At 54.0% G+C, this 18,338-nt stretch overlaps 3 protein-coding genes and 1 pseudogene across 5 annotated transcripts; 2 read left to right on the top strand and 2 right to left on the bottom strand.

Moving 5' to 3' along the window:
• Positions 1 to 321: 321 nt before the first annotated feature.
• On the bottom strand, positions 322 to 2,431 carry NEURL2 (neuralized E3 ubiquitin protein ligase 2). The gene is made up of 2 exons (XM_011369318.2): positions 1,369 to 2,431; positions 322 to 569 (listed from the first exon to the last, which is right to left on the bottom strand). The coding sequence occupies exons 1-2, from the start codon at positions 2,108 to 2,110 to the stop codon at positions 454 to 456; spliced, it is 858 nt and encodes a 285-aa protein (XP_011367620.1). The 5' UTR covers positions 2,111 to 2,431; the 3' UTR covers positions 322 to 453.
• Positions 2,393 to 8,412, top strand: CTSA (cathepsin A). 2 transcript variants are annotated; one of them, XM_011369319.2, is made up of 15 exons: positions 2,393 to 2,538; positions 2,740 to 2,921; positions 3,090 to 3,201; positions 3,410 to 3,460; positions 3,551 to 3,637; positions 3,882 to 4,037; positions 4,362 to 4,453; positions 4,796 to 4,880; positions 5,466 to 5,557; positions 5,638 to 5,716; positions 5,806 to 5,945; positions 6,600 to 6,675; positions 7,356 to 7,445; positions 7,618 to 7,722; positions 7,984 to 8,412. In XM_011369319.2, exons 1-15 carry the CDS (start codon positions 2,485 to 2,487, stop codon positions 8,065 to 8,067), a joined length of 1,485 nt encoding a protein of 494 aa, XP_011367621.1. In that variant the 5' UTR covers positions 2,393 to 2,484; the 3' UTR covers positions 8,068 to 8,412. The 2 variants fall into 2 exon arrangements, with proteins under 2 accessions (XP_011367621.1, XP_011367622.1); XM_011369320.2 differs by having other exon boundaries at positions 2,507 to 2,648.
• PLTP (phospholipid transfer protein) lies at positions 8,284 to 17,732 on the bottom strand. Of its 2 annotated transcripts, XM_011369321.2 has the most exons (16): positions 17,625 to 17,732; positions 16,928 to 17,038; positions 16,741 to 16,840; positions 15,880 to 16,008; positions 15,439 to 15,594; positions 14,111 to 14,174; positions 13,964 to 14,027; positions 13,204 to 13,295; positions 12,062 to 12,238; positions 11,912 to 11,971; positions 10,636 to 10,800; positions 10,475 to 10,542; positions 9,310 to 9,352; positions 9,142 to 9,205; positions 8,985 to 9,061; positions 8,284 to 8,661 (listed from the first exon to the last, which is right to left on the bottom strand). In XM_011369321.2, the coding sequence occupies exons 2-16, from the start codon at positions 17,025 to 17,027 to the stop codon at positions 8,530 to 8,532; spliced, it is 1,491 nt and encodes a 496-aa protein (XP_011367623.1). In that variant the 5' UTR covers positions 17,028 to 17,038; positions 17,625 to 17,732; the 3' UTR covers positions 8,284 to 8,529. The 2 variants fall into 2 exon arrangements, with proteins under 2 accessions (XP_011367623.1, XP_023391825.1); XM_023536057.1 differs by lacking the exons at positions 16,741 to 16,840; positions 16,928 to 17,038; positions 17,625 to 17,732 and adding an exon at positions 16,301 to 16,668 and having other exon boundaries at positions 8,351 to 8,661.
• On the top strand, positions 14,702 to 14,820 carry LOC111745192 (annotated as a pseudogene).
• Positions 17,733 to 18,338: the final 606 nt, after the last annotated feature.

Genomic DNA, 18,338 nt, shown 5'->3' with positions numbered 1-18,338 from the left:
TAAAGTTCCTCAAGTAGTTATATTATGTGCCAAAGCTGAGACCTCTGTTCTAGGGAAATGTTTATCAACCCTGGCTGTACATTGAAATCTCTAGGCTGTACATTGAAATCTCTAGGCCTAATCTTCCAACAAATCTAGTGAGAATCTCTGGAGATAGAGCCTGGGGCATCAGCACTTTAAGTATCCCAGATAACTGGTGAGTAGCCAGGCTAGGAACCACAAGTCTAGGTGACATCTAAAATGTTCTCTCCTGCTTTCATCTACTGACCTATAGTGATTCTAAAAGTGCTCCTCACAGGCTTCAGGGGCAAGGAGACCCTCCAGTGATCAGCATCAGCAACAGCTGTGTTTATTTCCAGTCCTGGCTGTCAGCAGTATGGTCAGCTTCAGACCAGACACAACTCTGGGGCCAGGACATGTTCCCAGGCCCTGCTCCAGGGTGGCTGCAGGCCTTCACTCATACTTGCAGAAATCCTTGAGTCCTTTGGGCAGGCGGAGCCCATCAATGGCCAACCGGTGCACCACACTCCTCTGGATCACCAGGCGGCACAGAGTCTGCAAGGATGGCACTGTGGAAAGAAGGCTGTCAAAGGCAAACTGAACTGGAGGGTGGGTCTGAGCGGAGACCCGGAAGATCTAGATCTTGGTGCCCCTTTGTCATTAACTTGGGCAATTCCCTTCTGCTCTCTGAGCCTGCCCTGCTTCACGGGGCATTCATGTGGCTGAGGTAAGCACCTCTTTCACAACACTTTCACAATGCTGCAGCCCTATTTCTATTATAACACTCAGCACACTCCCTTCCCCCTCCCTTAGCAGCTTCTGGGGGCAGGGGTAGTGTCTGACGTAGCTGTACAACTCCAGCCTCCAGCACAGGCCTGGCATAGACTGGGTTCCAGTTCACTGAATTAATAAAATGTGATCGGAGATCTAACTAAAGGACTTACCAGGGCCATAATGAATCAGGCCTCAGGACTGAGAAACTCTCAGTCTGGGGGCTGTGATGCCTTTAAATTGGTATACCCTAATCTACGAGCATGTGTCTGTGAAAAGCACACAATTCTCCAAGAGGCCTAGAATCTAAAGTCAGGTTAGAATCCCTGGCCTGGGTTAATATAGAAAATATTGTCAAAGCCAGAAGGGAAATTGGAGGGCATCCTCATCAATCACAGTCAAAGGTAAACTGACACCCAGAGCCAGGGAGTGACTTGTCCAAAATCACAAGCAGAGCCAGAATTTGAAATCAGATTCCCCAGCTTCTAAATTAATGCTGCACAGACCAAGGCCTTGCTATCTGGCTTGGAAGCCTAGCAAGTTTCTGTCCCCACACTGGACCAGGAGGGGTCGCTGCCCAGGGGAGGGGATACCTACAGCCATACTCAAGCTGGACCAGGCGCACGCTCTTGGTGGAGGCAAACACGTCCACTACTGCATAGAGGGGCTGGGCGACTGGGAGCCCCCGGGCGCTAGGGCCCATGTCTTCGCCGTTGATGACGATGTGCATGTCAGCTGTGCCATCCGGGCGTGGGCAGAAGAGAACGCCCAGGCGGCTACGGCGCGCGGTCGGAGGCAGTACGTTCAGCTCATAGAGCTGGTCCAAGAGGTGGCTGTAGAGCCCCGGCCGACTGCGGCCCACCAAGCGGTCGCGGGCAATGCGAAACTGCTCAATGCATAGATACGGTTCCACCAGGAGGGCTGGGGGTCGGCTGGGAGCCGCTGCCTCTGCCTCTGGGTGGCCGTCCCGGGGCACGCGGTTGTGATGGCGCGTGATGGCGAAGACCCAGGTGTGGCCGAGGTTGACCAGATCCGGCAGCGAAAACTCGGGCACGGCGGCCAGACTGGCGGGGTCTAGCGCAGTCAGGCCGAGACGCAGGTGGCCGCACCAGCCTAGCTCTTTCTCCTCGATCTCGACCAGGAATATCTGGCCCGGGGCCAGCGGCTCATGACTGAAGCACACGCCGTGGGCGAAGCTCTCCACGCGTGTGGCCCGCGTCCTGGAGGGGTCCACGCGGATGTTGGCACCGTGCACCCGATGAAAGCGGGTTGGAGGGAGTTCGGGGAGCGCGGGTCCCCAGGGCGCACCTAGTTCCACGGGGTCGGAGACAGCAGCCATATCCCCGCCACGAGGCAGGCCCACGGGCGCCAGGGACTATTTTGGGCAGCGGGCTCAGCAGGTGACCGCAGGGGCACCATGTAAGGAATTTCCCCCCGGACTCCCTTCCCCGAGGCTCTGCCCGAGGGTCCTAGCGCCGCTTGCTCAGACATCCCGTCTAGAACAGGGCCCCCAAGGAAGTTGGGGGATCCCGGCCGTCCCACTTGGGTCATCTGATCGCAAGTGCCCGGGATATGACCTGCGAGGCTCGCGGACCCTGACCGGGCGTGGACCGCCGCCGCCTCCCCCAATCCATCCCCCGGGTGCTCAGGCACCGGAGACGATGGGAGGAAGTCTGTCACGTGACACCGGAGCACACGTGACTCAGCGTACACATGACTTCCCGTCGCCAGGCACCTCCTGGAGAGCAAGGACGTAGGAGAGCAGAGGTGAGGGAACTCCGAGGCTGGAAGGGATCCCGGAGCCCCCTGCCGCGCGTGGGGCAAGCGGAGGAGGTTCGGCCGTGAGAGCTGGGGCCGGGCCGAGGCTTTCCTCGCCGGTACGCCGCCAGCTCCTCCCCAGGGACGGTTGCACGCAGGCGCTGAGCAGCCAGGGAGCCAGTAAACAGCCGGCACCCGCTTTCTCCGCAGATGGTTCGAGCTAAGCAGTGGTCGCTGTTCCTGCTGCAGCTGCTGCTGTTCTGGGCACCTCAAGGCGAGGCAGCCCCTAACCAGGACGAAATCCAGTGCCTGCCTGGGCTGGCCAAGCAGCCGTCTTTCCGCCAGTACTCCGGCTACCTCAGAGGCTCTGGCTCCAAGCATCTCCATTACTGGTCCGCGGCTCTCCCTCCCAGGGCGGAGTGGGGAGGGGCACTGCTATGCCCACCAGGGGAGAGGACTGCGGGGCGGGGGTCTTGAAGACCCCTGAGTGAGCCTGGGAGCAGGGAGGGCTGGAAGGAGTCTCTCCACCTGCACCCACCTGGGCCTGACTCCCCTCCCAGGTTTGTGGAGTCCCAGAAGGACCCTAAGAGCAGCCCTGTGGTGCTTTGGCTCAACGGAGGGCCGGGCTGCAGCTCCTTAGATGGCTTCCTCACAGAGCATGGCCCCTTCCTGGTGAGTGGAAAGCAGCTCTCTATAACCCAGGAAAGGGAGAGGGAGGGGACATTTCCCAAAGAAAGAGGCCAGGGAAGAGGGAGGAAAGGACTTTGTGATTTTTCCAAACATGTGCCCTTTTCCTGAGCCTCAGTCTCTTTATCTGTACCATCGGCTCGACACGGTGGCCCTTTCCTTCCACTCACTCAGCCATCTTTTTCCTCCTCAGGTCCAGCCAGATGGTGTTACCCTGGAGTACAACCCCTATTCTTGGAACCTGGTATAGCCGGTGCTGTGGGTCCTGTGGGGATGTGTGGGCACTTGGATAGGGTGGGGAGCCCTCAACTCATTTCCTCCTCCTCCTCTCCAGATTGCCAACGTGTTGTACCTCGAGTCCCCAGCTGGGGTGGGCTTCTCCTACTCCAATGACAAGTCTTATGCGACCAATGACACAGAGGTGAGTCTGATGCCTGCCCATACACCCCAGCCTCACTGGTTCTCTAAAGGTAGCATGATACAGGGAGAGAAAGAGCATGGCCTTGGAGACCATTTTTGGCTCTTTGACCTTCTATGAAGTATGATCTTGTCACTACCAAGTCACTTCCTCTTTCACAAACAGGGTGGATTGTCATTATCTCTGATATTCCTTTCAGCTCAGATACCAAAGCCTCCTGATCCCCCCCCCATCCTACCGTCTCCAGGTTGCCCAGAGTAATTTCGAGGCCCTTCAAGATTTCTTCCGCCTGTTTCCGGAGTACAAGGACAACGAGCTTTTCCTGACAGGAGAGAGCTATGCCGGCATCTACATTCCCACCCTAGCTGTGTTGGTCATGCAGGACCCTAGCATGAACCTTCAGGTGCAGGACAGCTGCAGAGGGGAGGGGGGCAACTTGCAGCCATAGCCTTGTGGTTATCGGGGTCAAACAGGCCAACTCCCCCACCCAACCCAGTATCTTTCATAACATCTTTGCCACCAGCTGGCTTCTCTCTGCTCGTGTGCGTGACAGGAAGCTCACCTGTCAGGCTACCAGCTCTGTTCTTTATGTTGAGTGGCTTTCCCACCCACCCACATAAACCACCCTGGGTTCCAGCTTCCACGTTGCTGAAGGTCTGGGTGTAGATCAACGCAGGCTCTTCCACCTCACCTTCCCCATGAACTGAACGCCCTGGGTGTTTCACAGGGACTGGCTGTGGGCAATGGACTCTCTTCCTATGAGCAGAATGACAACTCCCTCGTCTATTTCGCCTACTATCATGGCCTTCTGGGGAACAGGTATGGGAGGAGGGCAGTCGGGGCAATCTTCAGGGTGGGGCAGGTCACAGGATCTCAGGTCTGTCTTCCAGGCACATAATATCCTGGGCCCTACCCTAATTAGGAGCAGAAGTTAGGGGCTGGGGTTGCTAGAAGGGTTTGGTACTAAAAGGCCAAAGGCTAGTGATCAGAATTTAAAGGGACCAAGGAAGGCTGGTAGGATGGCCTCAGGGCAGCTAGGTTGGGGACCCACCTCACACTGTGACATACGTTCTTATCCCCTCGAAGTTGGAGTGAGAAGGTGGGGTTCTCACCTTCCCTGCCCGCTGTGAGTCTAAGCACTTTCACTCTGATCTCCTACAGGCTCTGGTCTTCCCTCCAGACCCACTGCTGCTCTCAAAACACGTGTAACTTCTACGACAACAAAGACCCAGAATGCGTGACCAGTGTGAGGTTCTGCCCCGATCCTGTGTCACCTCAGATGCCCCCAATCCTGAGAACAGGACCCTATCCCCTCTCTGGGGACTCCCTGTCCCCCAGCCCCCATTGCTGCCCTATCCGACATCCTTTAGCAATTGGGTGTTCTCCAGGACACATGAATATGGATGTGTTACCACCACCACTTTCTATGACTTTCTGGGCAAATCCTATAATCCCTGTGAGGAGAAACACGTTCTCACTTATCGAACATCTGCCATGTGCCTGGACTGTGCTGAACTGTCAGTGTAGATGATTTCATCTTCAAGTTTCTCCAAGGGAGATCGTATTATCCATATTTTCCAGATGAGGAAACTGAGCCAAGAATGTTGAAGTCACTTTGCTGAAGTCACAGTGCTAGGAAGTAGAAATACTAGGTTGTGGGCCTAGGTCTGGCAGAGTCCTTACACTGAGCCTCAGTTTCCCTACCTGTGAAAAGTGGGGTAAGGGTAAAGACAAGGTGAAGTAGAAAAGCACTAAATCTTGGGACACATCGTTGAGGTCATAGGGATGACCTCAGGGCTCTGCAAAGCATGGTGGCTTGGTGTCATTGCAGCTCCAAGAAGTGTCCCGCATCGTGGGCAACTCTGGCCTCAACATTTACAACCTCTACGCCCCATGTGCTGGGGGCGTGCCTGGGCATTTAAGGTGAGCCTTGCCAGGTGCCCGTGGGCCAACTCCAGCCCCATGTGGAGGCTCAGGGACCCATTCCCCCACTTCACTTGCAGATTTGAAAAGGATACTGTCGTGGTCCAGGATTTGGGTAACCTTTTCACTCGCCTGCCAATCAAGCGAATGTGGCATCAGGTATGCAGAGCCTGGGCTTCCTCCCAGCAGTGTGGGTAGGGGCGAGGCACGGAAGCAAAGACCCTCACGCTCTTGTCTGTGCCCCCCAGGCACTGCTGCGTTCTGGGGCTAGAGTGCACATGGACCCCCCCTGTACCAACACCACAGCTCCCTCCACCTACCTCAACAACCCTTTCGTGCGGAAGGCCCTCCACATCCCCGAGCAGCTGCCCCGCTGGGACCTGTGCAAGTGAGGTTCTGGCTTGGGGGCTGGTGGGCTGTTGGGATTCATGGGCATCAGAAAGGTTCCAGGGATTCTTTGCCTAGGGTTTCTCAGTGGGGGTACTGCGGGCACTCAGGGCATGAGTTGATTGATATTCAGCCAGTTCATTCTTAAATGGCCACACTGGTTTTTAAAATTTGATTACTTCGAATTTTGTAAAAAGACATGCTTCCAGCCCCCCTCCCCTACCCCAACTCCAGTACCATCTCCACCTGCTCAGATCTGCTAGGACCCTTGCAAGTAAAAAAGGTGATGCCTGGCACAGCAGAGACCACTGAGGTCCCTTCTGGATTGGTCAGTGCCCATGCCCTACTGTTGGCATATGCTGTGGCTCTCACACTTGCAAGCCCCTATGCTCTAAATGCCTGTGGAATCCCAGTTATTGAGACAACCAAAGTGTCCCTATGCATTTCTAATCAGGGGTGGGTTGAGGACCTCTGAATTCCAGCCCCCCATCCAGATAAGTCCAAGAGAGGTAGGAGGCCTGAGGGTGGGGCTGAATCCCAGCTGTCTGCCTCCTAGGCTGGAGCTTGGGGATGGGGGATAGGAGAGGAGGTCTGATCTGTTGACTTTTTCTCCCCCTACCTTGTATTCCCGGGTTCTGCCCACGTGCTCCCACAGCTTCTTGGTGAATATACAGTACCGCCGTCTCTACCAGAGCATGAACTCCCAGTACCTTAAGTTGCTTGCCACACAGGTAAGTAGGGGCAGCACAGCTGGGTCCACCACCAGCAGCCCAAAACCCCGGAGCAGCATGGCAAGGCTGACAGGAAGCTGGGGAGACAGGAAACTGAAAGTCCAAGTGAAGTCGCTTGCCCAAGTTCCTGTAGTTGGCAGGGTCAAGATTTGAACTTGTCTTTGACCCCACCCCATGCTGCCCTGCTGCAGGAGGCTGAGGGGTCTGCATCAGCCAAGGAGGCTTTTGGGTGAGAGGAGCTCGTCAGGTCATGTTACAAATGGCCAAATGGAGGCCCAAGGTAGGAGAGAGCCTTGTCCACATCGACTTAGGACACTGGTAGAGCCAGGTTAGGACCAGATCTGTATAGCAAAGTGGTTAGAGTATGGGCTCCGGGGTCAGATTGCCTGGGTGCAAGTTCCTTTACTAGCCATATGACCCTAGGCAAGTTTCTCATAAAACTTGAGATTTGGATTCCCTATCTGTAAAATGGTATTAATAATGGTATTTACCTTCACAGGTAAGGCATTTTGTAGAGCACTGGACATGTAGGAAGCAGTCAGGAAACAGAAGTGTTCCCTGACCTATGCTGTTTAGTTGGGCCCCTTGAATTCTCTGAGGGGGTGGGGTTTGAACCTGCTAAGGGCCAGGGCCTATGCTTGTTCCAGAGTCCCCCACTTTTTTTCCCTGCCCTGCTCCAGAAATACCGGATCCTTCTCTACAATGGAGATGTGGACATGGCCTGCAATTTCTTGGGGGATGAATGGTTTGTGGATTCCCTCAACCAGAAGGTAAGGCAGGGATCCTGGCTCCAGGGCGAGGCTGGTGCAGGGGTAGGGCAAGCGTGCCTGGCAGACAGGGCAAACATGGAGGAGTTCTCAGCCCTTGAGGTCTTGAGGCTTGGCAACTGTGAGCAGAGAGGATCGGCAGCTGCAGGCTGCTAAGTCTTTCCTGCTGGCACAGATGGAGGTACAGCGCCGGCCCTGGTTAGTGGATTACGGAGACAGTGGGGAGCAGATTGCTGGCTTCGTGAAGGAGTTCTCCCACATCGCCTTTCTCACCATCAAGGTAAGGTCTGGGCCTGGTTAGGGCTAGCTGCGGCTAGAAGGGACCCACCCTTTCTTTCTTTCCCGTTTCCTTTTATGCTGGGTTACCATTTGGCGCCTGCAAGGGCAAGTCTTCTGGGGAGATGGGAAGAATGGAAGGCTTGGGACAGGCAGGGCTGGGTTTGGATGAAGGTCACTGACTAGGGGAATACAGTGGGATGAGGGAAGCGCCCAGGGCATGGGTTCTTCAGGGAGAGGATCTCACAAAGCTTTTGCTCCTCAGGGCGCTGGACACATGGTCCCCACCGACAAGCCCCAGGCTGCCCTCACCATGTTCTCCCGCTTCCTGAATAAACAGCCATACTGATGACCATGGGGGCCAGCCCCCACTGCCGAACCCAGCCCCTGCCAGCCTCACCTGCTAGAAGGGAGGTCCTCCTTGATGCAAAATGCCCCTGCGGGGCAGGTCCCTGCCTCCAGAACTGCTTCCCACCCTCGCCCCCCTCCAACTGGCCCCTATGCCTCACATGGACAGCCTGGGGAGGTGGGGAGTTAGCACTTTATTCCTGACTGGCTCCCACCCTGCTTAACGAATGACTTTAATGCACTGATGACATCCCAGGAACACACTAGAGCTCAGGACAGCCCACTGGGAGGTCAGATGGACTGTAATTGACTGTGATTATGGAATTAAATTGGGTACAGCTTAAAACTCATCTTCTCTGTGGCACTGGGGGTCAGGGAGGACTCTCTAGGCAGTGACGGGGTGAGGGAGGGGATGAGAGGCATTGGAGTCCTGAATGCAGCTGTCAGGAGCTGGGAGTTGAGTTCAGACAGCTGCCGTGGAGGGTGGTGGGGCACTAGATGCCTGGGGGCCCACGGTGGTGGCAGGCCAGTTCTTCTCAATCACCTTTCGCAGTCCTTTGACAAAGCGGAGGTCAGTCCCAATGGTGAGGAAGCCCTGTGCAGCGAGGTAGAGGAAAATCTATTCATTCCCTTACCAAGGCCAGTTTAGAGTTAGAGCCCTTGGCCTTGAGGCGTCTTCAATCTAGTGGGAGAGACAGCAGCAAAGTGGTTCTTATAACTCCTTATGAAGGGTGATTAGTAGGCGTTGAGGGTGATGGAATTAGGGAACAGTTCCAAGGTGAAGGCACAGCCTGCAAAAGGCTAGAGGAGTCTGACCTGAGATTAAAATAGGAGGGGCCGTTGATAAGGGAGGAGCTGTGCAGACGGGCTGAGGGAGGGAAAGACTCTGCCCTCCTTCCCCATCATGCATCTACTTACCGCATGGTTTGTCACCACCCCATGCACAAAGGCCATCCCCTCGGGTAGTGGGATCTGCACCCCGCGCTGGGTCCGCTCTGTGGGTGGGAACAGCTGGCTCGGTCTGGCCCCACCCAACTCCCCCTTCTCCCCTCCCTCCTCACACCCCCAACCCTACCATTGAGCAGGGGCATCACCCCAATCTGCAGCATGGTCTTCAGAGGGGCCTGCAGTGGGATCAGCTGGAAGGGAGGAGGGGTGGAGTCAGGGCAGCAAGGAGCGGGTGGGCTTGCCTTAGCTGTTCACCCTGATCCCAGCCTCAGCCTGCCCACCATTTCCAACTCACCGCCAGGGACTCCAGTGCAGACTGGTTCGAGTAGATTCGGAACCTGTGGGAGGGAAGTTCTGGTGGGCTCCCCCTCCCTCAGACTCCCCAGGGCTAGCCACCAGAAGCCAAGTTCAGTCTTGGATGTCCCACCTATGCATCTCTCCAGGGGGTTCTATCACTCTCTAGGTGTGTATCCTTGGGTGAGTCATTTCTCCCTGAGTTTCTGTTTCTTCACATCTGCTACTTATTTGTCGAGTACTTCCTACATGTCAGACTAATACTGATAGCGTTTCACGTGTTGTTTATTTTTACTTAACAAAATGTATAGTGCTTACTCCCTGCCAGACACCAAACATGTTTAAAAAGTTAGATATTTAAATCTTTTCAAATGCCAACTGATTTAATCCTCATAACAACCCTAAAAGCGGGCACTATTACTATCTGCACCTTATAGATGAGGCAGATGAGGCCTAGGGAGGTTAAGTCACTCGCCTGAGGTCACACAGCTGGAAAGTGGCAGAACCTGCCTCCAGAATCTAGGCTCTTAACCGCTACCCTGTACTTACTCGTTCAGCTCCTTAGAACAACGCCGTCCAATAGAATTTTCTGTAAAATGTTCTGTATCGTGTAGCTAGTGGCACTGTCCATATGGTAGCCACTAGCTACACGTGGCTGTAGAAATATGGTTAGCACAACTGAGGAGCTATTTAATTATAATTAATGTAAATATACATAGCCTTATGTGGCTAGTAGTACCATATTGGATAGCATGGCCCTAGAAAATAGATGCTACTTTTATCTATATTTAACACATGAAGAAAACAAAGCTTAGAAAGATAAAATGACTTTTCTTAAGATTACAAAGCTAAGTTATGCTGCGGTGTCTGCCGAAACCCATGTTCTTAGGCTCTGTTGTGTGACTGTGGGCATGTCACTTAACCTCACTGGGCCAGTTTGGTCATTTCTCACAATACCTGCTTTGCCTCAGGGTGGTGAGAAAACACAGAAGTTACATTTTAATAAAGCACCTTCTATGTGTTAACAAAGACCACAGCTCTCAAGTGGCTTATAGGGATGACTGAATTTTAGCTCCCCAGTTCTGTTGGGCAAGTGTGATTATCCTAAAGATACTGAGGCTCAGAGAAGGTAAGGGCTTGCCCAGAGTTTTCGGACATTTGCATACTTGCGCAGGTCCAGCTGCGTGCGCAGCGCCTTCCCCCGAAGAGTCACCTTGGCACTGAGACGAGCGTCCTGCGGGAATGGGGGGTGCGTGTGTTACTGACCAGGTGGGTCCCCAGCCCCCTCCTCTCCAACCCTCTGCAGCCCGCAGTCTGGTGACCGCACCATGATCATGCTGGATAGCTGGACTTCAGACTGGTTGCGTGGGGCCAGGGCGATGGTGACACTGGCAGTGACAGAGATGGTGGTGCCCGAGGGCTTGATGGTACAGCGAGGTGGTGCTGTGACCTTCAGTTCCAGCTTCAGTGGGGAATCAATCTCTGCTGGGCTCTGGGGACAGAGCAGGGATGGCGGAGGGTCAAATCCCAGCTTTGCTCCCTGGTGAGCCCCAGGGGAGGAGGGGGTGGTTCAGGCTCTGCCCTCTGGGAGCCCAGAGTGACAAATAAGAAAACAGGGGTGGCTTCCCAAACCTGCCAGAACTTTTGCTCTTGCTGCTTTTCTAAGTTCTCAGTAATCAGACTCCATCTCCAGTCCAGACTCCTGGGTTAGTCTCTCGCATCACACATCCAGCCCTATCTCTCTTCTCTGCAACTGCTTTGCTACTTCTCTAGAGGCACTGTAGGAATCCTGTTCGATTCCCACACTGACCAAGTGCTTGCTCTTCACTAAACAGTTCATTTAAACCTCACAATAATGAGGCAGGTATTATTCTCCTTTTTGAGATAGGAAAATCGAGGCACAGAGAGTTAAGTAACTTGTCCAAGGTTATGTAGTTATTCAGTTGCAGAACCGGGATTCAAAACCAGGCAGTCAGGCAATAGAGTCCATGCTCTCAATGGTGCTTGGCCATAAGTTTAATGATGATGACGACGACAGCAATAATATTCCCAGCTAGTGTTTACTGAGCACTTACCCTGTTCTAGGTACTGTTCTAATTGCTTTATGTGTATTCATTTAATCCTCACGACAGCCCTGTGAAGTTGTATAGAGTAGTAGAGAATGCCACTGTGACCTGGAATCACAGATTCAAACCCACGTTCAAATCTCAGCTCCATCATTTACAAAACTGAACTGAGGATAAGTCCTTTAATGATCACTGAAATATTTCTTTTTAAATCTTAAACTCCTACCCCTCACCCCATTAAATAAGGGAAGAGAAGCAAAAAGAATAATGTGTCAGTCGTTAGAGCCCCTACACTTTTAGAGCTTAGGTTCTAGCCCACCGTCATCATGGCTGCATGAAGGACAGCAGGAATTAGCGAGCCCCCTTCACAGACCTAGCCACAGGCTAGGCTAGGTGAGGGGACTTGGCCAGAGGCCAGGCCAGCCTTCTGTCTGCTCCATGGCTGCCACTGGGGACTCTACCTGCATACTTCACTGGTCCCCTGCAGGTGGTTTGCCTACCCACCCTGGCCATGTCCCTACTTCCCTTAACACTCACCAGCAGGATGATGCTCCCAAAGTAGGAGGCCCTCAGCAGCACGTCCAGATCGTGGGGCACCTGGACAGGGGGATTGCAGGTGAGGCAGGGGCATCAGGAGCTCCATCACAGGTCTCCTCTTGCCCATCCCACAAACAGGCCCTGGCATACCTTATCCCCCACCAGCGACAGCTGCAGGGCCCCCGCCTGGAAATAGCTCTCCATGGCAGAGTCAAAGAAGAACTCAGAGAAGGCCACGTACACCATCCGCTCCTCCTCCTGCAGCTGGGGCTCCACTGCTTGGTTGGGCAGGCTCCAGTTCCCCTGGGTCAGGGGAAAGAAGGCCCCCTGGGGTAGAGGCGTCAGGGTCAGGGCCAAGGCTGACTGGGGCAGTACCCAGATGTCCCAAGCCCTGGGCTAGGCACTGTAGGGAGTGGGGAATAGGACCCAGCTGCTGTCCTTGAGGAACCCACAAGCACATTTCTTAAAAGGCATCAAAGGGAGGGCAGCTGGAGTGCTGCAAAGGAGCAATCGTATTAGACCAGAGAACAGAGGCTCAGGAAGGGGTTCAAGGAGGAGGCGGCATTTGACCGGCCCTTGAAGGCTAGGTGGCAGTAAAGATAATACCTATAGCTTACGTATATGTGGTAATTCTGTGCTCTTTACACAGACCAACTCCTTTAATCCTATGAGGTATGTTTTCTTACTGTGTTATTTGCATTTACATATTAGGCAACAGACACAGAAAGGTTAAGCCACTTCCTTAAGGTCACACAGCTAGAAGTGGCAGAGCCACGATCTGAACTTCAGGCATTCTGACTCCACAGTCTGTGCTCTGAAACTCTGCTACACTGCTGGGAGGAGTAAAGGTGCTGCATGGCCTTGGGCAAGTGACGTCACCTCTCTGAGCAAACCTCCACATCCCTAAAAACGGGTATAAGTACTTGACTCACAGGGTTCTCAGAGGATGAAATGAGATATGTTCACAGAACTGTATGTCCAGCTCCTTCAGGAGAGATGGGGAAAGGCGGTGTAGGAGCAAAGGCCCCGAGGTAGGAAGCGAGAGGCATATTTGGGAAAGAGTAGCTTCAGAGGAACAGGGTGAAGTTAGAAGAGTGGGGCCAGACGAGAGTAACAAGCTTGAATGCCAGACCCAGGTGCTCGACCTAATTCTGTAGGCAGCGGAGCCACAGCATTCCCAGCAATGGAGTGCCCTCACCAGAACTGTGCTTTAGGGAGACAAAACCAGTGGCTTTGGGGAGAAGGAGGAAGTCTGGCTAGGTCAGAGGTGACACACCAGCTGAATAGCTCACCCGGAAGTCCATGTCCAGACTGCTGGTGGAAACCACAGGGTCCTTTAGAAGAGAGTAGTCAATGCCGATGAGATTATCCACCGAACTGCGCACTGTGGGGAGGGGCTCCAGTCACTCAGTTGTGGGATGTTGGGCAAGGTGCTTAAGCTCTCATCCTCAGTTTCTCATCCACAAAATGATCATTATAATACTTCCCTCATAGGACTGCTATGAGGATCAAATTAGTTTTCCGTGGAAAGCACTTAGTGCCTGATATGCAGTAAGTGTTCAACTGTGTTAGCCATCACTACTACTCCTACTCCATTACTACAGGAGTTTCATCAGATCACTGAACAAGATGGCAAAGGAGTCCCTTCCATGGCTGGTTCCTCTGCCTCCTCCCCTGCTCATGCCCTGTGTATGGGGCATGATGATCTCTGCCCCACAGCAAACAGAGGTCACAGCTTAGGAAAAGGGAATTCATGTTAATTAAGCCCCTATTAAGTACCAGGTGATGCACACAAATAGGGCCTCAGCAATCAGCAAGCACATATTGAGGACCTTGACAACCAGCCCCTCAGTTAATCCTCACAGCAACTCCAGGGGCAGGCCTCAGTCACACAGCAAGTTGGTGGCTGAGGCCACATTTGAACCCAGGGCCGTTCCACAGCAGAGCATGGAAGGGGCCTACGCTGAAGCACTGCCTGACAGCCTCCTCTTCACCCCTATTCCAGCCCCAGGGCCTGGCCCAGAGCTCCCCGCCCCACCAAGGCCAACTCACCAGGCACCGTGTCCAGGAGGGAGTTGAGCAGCACCATCCCTGCATGGTAGAGCACAGGGCAGATCTGGGAGGTGGAGGCCAAAGTCAGGGCCTTCAGGAAAGGGCACGCCCACCCCTGCTATCCCCCAGACCTGCCACTGCCCACACCTGCTGGTTGAGAAGGAAGCGCATCCCTGAGGTGATGAACACGGAGAGGAATTCATACATCTTCCTGTGAGGAGAGGATAGACCAGTGAGCCCAGACCCTGCCCCTATCCCAATGCAGGTCCAAGAGAAGTCACGGTGACCAGAGAGAGAGATGGAGGCGGGGGGATGGACACCTCAACTTTGACCTGAAGCACCAGCTCTTTAATAGAGGTTTTCCATGACTTGGGCCCAAATCCCCTCCAGCCTTATTCTTAAGACCTCCTCTCCTATCCCAGTCCCCCACCAGCCAAATGAATCTACCCGCAATTCCTCAAACCTGTTCTAAGCATCCCCAGCTCCATGTGCTTACTCACGGCCTCCCTTCCACCCTCAATGCCCCTGTCCTATATTTCCCCCTGTATGGTTCAGATGCTTCCTTTTTTAGACAGTCTTTCCAGACTACCCTCCTCTGAACCCCCAGAGTACTTTCTTAGTCCCTCTCTCAAGTCCCCAATGACAAATGTTTTGTCCCCCCAAATAGGCTTTGAGCTCCTTTCTGAATCCTCAGGAACTGGCATTCATTTTGTTGAATAAGTAAAAAATTGACAGTGCGTCTGCGGCCATGCCACCCTGAGCAAGCCCCATCCCCTCTGATCTTGGAAGCTAAGCAGGGTCGGGCCTGGTTAGTACTTGGATGGGAGACCACCTAGGAAGACCAGGTGCTGTTAGTGTAAAAAATAAAAAATCGGGGATTGTAAGATGACAAGTTCCTTGCAATCTGTTAGGTCAACCAAGGGTTGCCTCACCTAAAAAAAAAAAAAAAAAAAAAAATGACAGTGTACCAATACCAGATGATAAATCTACCATCTTCTCTCCCACCCTATTCCAGAACCAGCACTAAGTCTCTTTCCCAGTCCCAAACCTGGACCTGTGTAATTATTTTTGTTATTATTAGTAAGTACTACCAATTATTGAGAAGCCAGTTCATGTCCAACTGTGCACATTTATCTTCGCAGTTACTCTTACCAAAGTGGCTAGCCATTTATTATGTGCCAGGTACTGTTCTAAATATTTTTACCTTTATTAACACAAATAGTCCTCACAGCATCTTATAAAATAGGTTCTATTATCATCCTCATATTACCAATGAGCAAATTTAGGGACAGAGCTTCAGGGACTTGCCCAAGATCACACAGTCAGAAAATGGTAACGCTGAGCTTTGGACCGGGTTGGTCTGATTCCCAAGCCTGTGCACTTTGCATTGCACCAGCAGATGGGCTGTGGGGCTCCGGCCGCGGGGTGGGGCGGGGCGGGGGAGGGCGTGCGTTAGGGTTGGAGATGGAGCTTACCTGAAGGTTCCCCCAAAGGCTGCATGCATTCTGGAGATAGAAGCCTGGCAGGAGATGTTGAACACCTTCATTCGGCCAGCGGGATCTCGGAAGAGGCGCAGAGCAGTACGGATGGATATATCCTTGGCGGAGGCATTGATATAGCCCCCATCATAGCTGCCAGGGATGGGCGGGGCTCATGTTCACCCCAGCTTGGAGCTTAACCGAGTCTTCACTGCCCCGCTCCCCACACCTGTACATCATGATACTTCTTCAAAAGGCTTCACTCCTGCACAGTTTACCAGACATTCTATCAAATTCTATCAACCCCTAGAAGTGGGTATGATCATTTCTTTTTGAAAAAACTAACACTAAGAAAGGCTGAGGGATTTCCCACAGCCCTACAGCACCCCCGGCCCTCCTGATCCGCCCGCCACTCCATTGAGGGTGCCAGATCCTCACAAGAACCAGTAGAGAAGCTGTCTCTGGAAACGTATCCCCAAGGAAGCGTTGGTGATTTGTAGCACCAGGTCCTGCTCCGGCTGGAAGTGGAGCTCAGAGGATGTCAGCTCCAGCTCCGTGACCTTCACACTGTAGGAGGTCTCAGGGTCAAATTAAGGACCAAGAGGGGATCTCTCCCAACGACAAGAAATTCAGTCTCTCCTCTTCCATTCCAGGCCTGGGGAAGCTAGAGTGAGTAGAACGAATTCTTCCATTGCTCCTCAACTGCCCACCGTGGACTTGGTGGCTCAACTTGGACTAGGGTGGCTCAGAGATGAGCTTCTACTGATCCAGGTGTTAAAAGTGAGCTATACCCCTTCTCTTAGAAGTCTTGTTGCTTACATTCCCTTCACCCCCACACCCTGGGGTTGCTAGACCTGACCTTTTAACCGAGCCCTTTGATTTTGTTTCCCTCATCTAAGCTCCGCTCCACTTGTCCCCATCGTCCTAGACCACAGGCTTTTACTAGTTCCCAGGACCTCTCTTAGCTCTGCTCGGGCTCCCTAGACCTCACTCTCAGCCATTGGAAAATTTCTTGACTCCACCTCTCTGGTGCTCTTTGGCCACGCCTCAATTCCAAGTCTTACGCTCAGCTTTTCTTGGTCCCGCCGACCTTCCCTAGGCCACGCCCATCTGCTTAGTCCCGCCTATGTCGGCAGGCTTGGCCTTTATCTTCTCCGATCCATCCTATCTTAACTCCCGTCTCACCGATTTGGCCACGCCCCCATTTCGCTCAGCCACCCAGTCTCCCGAAAGTCTCCCACATGTATTTCCTAAGCCCCGCCCCCACTTCGAAGCCCCGCCCCGGAGTCTCCAACTTACTCAGAGATGTTGTAGTAGAACTGGCCCTCTCCGCCCCTCATGTCCGGAATGATGATGGTCTCCAGCTCTTGCTCCAGAAAGCGCAGTGCCTCCTGCTTCACTGAAGCAGAAGCGAGACCCTAAGCTCCTGCGCCCACTGCTGGAGTGACCCCACCCGCACCCGCCCCCACTGCTCCCCACGCCTTACCCAGCTCCAGCGCCATGGAGGTGATACGTATCTTACAGCCTGGGATCTCGGCGTGAGCGCCTGCCAGCAGCGCTAGGAAGAGGGCCCCACAGAGGGCCATGGCGAGCGGGCCTGGGGACGGGGTGGGGTCGCGGGAGTCACCAGGCCGCTAAAATCCACTCCTCGCATGTCCAGCCAGGAGAGAGGCCTGGCCGGGATCGTTACCCTCGAGATAACTCTTGGGGGAATTTGGAACCAATAATATTGCCTCCATTTGACAGATGCAGAAACTGAGGCTCTGGGAGGGGATGAGACGTGGGGTCTGGCTCTGAGAAGTTTTGGGGCACCGGAGAGGGGCGGGGGGCATCCTCGGTTTCCTCGAGCATCCTCTGGGTGACAAGTTTGGACCTCTCACGGACTAGCCCCCGCCTCCCCAACAACTTCTTTCCTGCAGCGGAAGGCAGATGAGGCTTGCACGTTACCATGGGAACGGCTGCACACACATTCCTGGGGGGTGGCTTGCAGTTTCCCAGGCCCCGAGCCGGGGGAGGAGAGGGGTCTCCCGGCTCCCTCGGGTCCTAAATCCCTGCCATAGGGATTCTGTCTGGTGCCCCCCAACTCAATGCCCTCCTTCATGGGGTCTCCTCCCCAACCCGGGTTCAGTAGACCACGCGACTCGGCGTATGTCTGGGGTGAATGGGGATGCGCCCCAACTCACTGCGGTAGAGCTGGAAGGTGGCGCAGGGTGGGGCGGGGTCGGCGTGGTCACGTGGGCCCGCAGGCAGCTCAGGAGATCCCGGCAGCGGGGTCTGGCAGGCAGCGCTGTCCCAGTCGCTTTTATAAAGCCCATCCTCTCTGACCCCCCCTCCCCTGCTCTCCCCTCCTCCCTGGGGGGCGGGGGTGGGTGGGTGGGAAGGGATGGGGCGGGACGCTGGCAGCCGAGAGGGTGGAGAGGGCTGTACAGAGCCCCGTGACATGCCGGGCCTCTGTCAAGACAAGTGGGGGACCCAAGCCGGCCAGGAGGGAGGGATATGCAACAATCCCTGCTTCGCCGAGACCCTGGTTCAAATTCCAATTTTCACATCTCTTTCTGCATGATCCTGGAAAGTCATTTCACTGGGGTCACAGAATCTGTTTCCTCATCCAGCTAAATGTGCTTAAGAAGAGATATTATCTCTTAAGCCTTTATTGCAGCCCAGAGCAAGCCACAAAGTCAATGCCAAAGACATTTTTTTCCCTTCCCTTTCCTTTCACTCACAATCATCTCAAGACCTCTCCTTGCCAGGCTTCACTATGGGACCCCCAAATGTCTCTGTGTCACTATGTAGGGAATCCAAAGGGCCCTGAAACCTCTCTCACTGGGATCCAAGCAAGTGCTGCCAGCCCCGGAAGACACAACACAGGCTGTTGGAATCATCCCAGAGGGAGTGAC

The sequence above is a fragment of the Pteropus vampyrus genome, unplaced genomic scaffold (genome assembly GCF_000151845.1).
Source record: "Pteropus vampyrus isolate Shadow unplaced genomic scaffold, Pvam_2.0 Scaffold147, whole genome shotgun sequence".
Lineage (NCBI taxonomy): Eukaryota > Metazoa > Chordata > Mammalia > Chiroptera > Pteropodidae > Pteropus > Pteropus vampyrus.
Note: the sequence above shows the minus strand (reverse complement) of the source record. Positions and strands in the feature narration are given on the sequence as shown.

What these genes read in the sequence shown, in the direction of transcription:
- NEURL2 (XM_011369318.2), bottom strand. Translation starts at nt 2,110, where the DNA reads ATGGCTGCTGTCTCCGACCCCGTGGAACTAGGTGCGCCCTGGGGACCC. An exon ending in GGTCCAGCTTGAGTATGGCT is followed by an intron (nt 570 to 1,368) that starts GTAGGTATCCCC and finishes TTCTTTCCACAG; the next exon opens with TGCCATCCTTGCAGACTCTG.
- CTSA (XM_011369319.2), top strand. Translation starts at nt 2,485, where the DNA reads ATGACTTCCCGTCGCCAGGCACCTCCTGGAGAGCAAGGACGTAGGAGA. An exon ending in CATGGCCTTCTGGGGAACAG is followed by an intron (nt 4,454 to 4,795) that starts GTATGGGAGGAG and finishes GATCTCCTACAG; the next exon opens with GCTCTGGTCTTCCCTCCAGA. An exon ending in CCCCGCTGGGACCTGTGCAA is followed by an intron (nt 5,946 to 6,599) that starts GTGAGGTTCTGG and finishes GTGCTCCCACAG; the next exon opens with CTTCTTGGTGAATATACAGT.
- PLTP (XM_011369321.2), bottom strand. Translation starts at nt 17,027, where the DNA reads ATGGCCCTCTGTGGGGCCCTCTTCCTAGCGCTGCTGGCAGGCGCTCAC. An exon ending in GCTTCCTTCTCAACCAGCAG is followed by an intron (nt 14,028 to 14,110) that starts GTGTGGGCAGTG and finishes TCCACCTCCCAG; the next exon opens with ATCTGCCCTGTGCTCTACCA. An exon ending in GTCTGGACATGGACTTCCGG is followed by an intron (nt 12,239 to 13,203) that starts GTGAGCTATTCA and finishes CCTCTACCCCAG; the next exon opens with GGGGCCTTCTTTCCCCTGAC.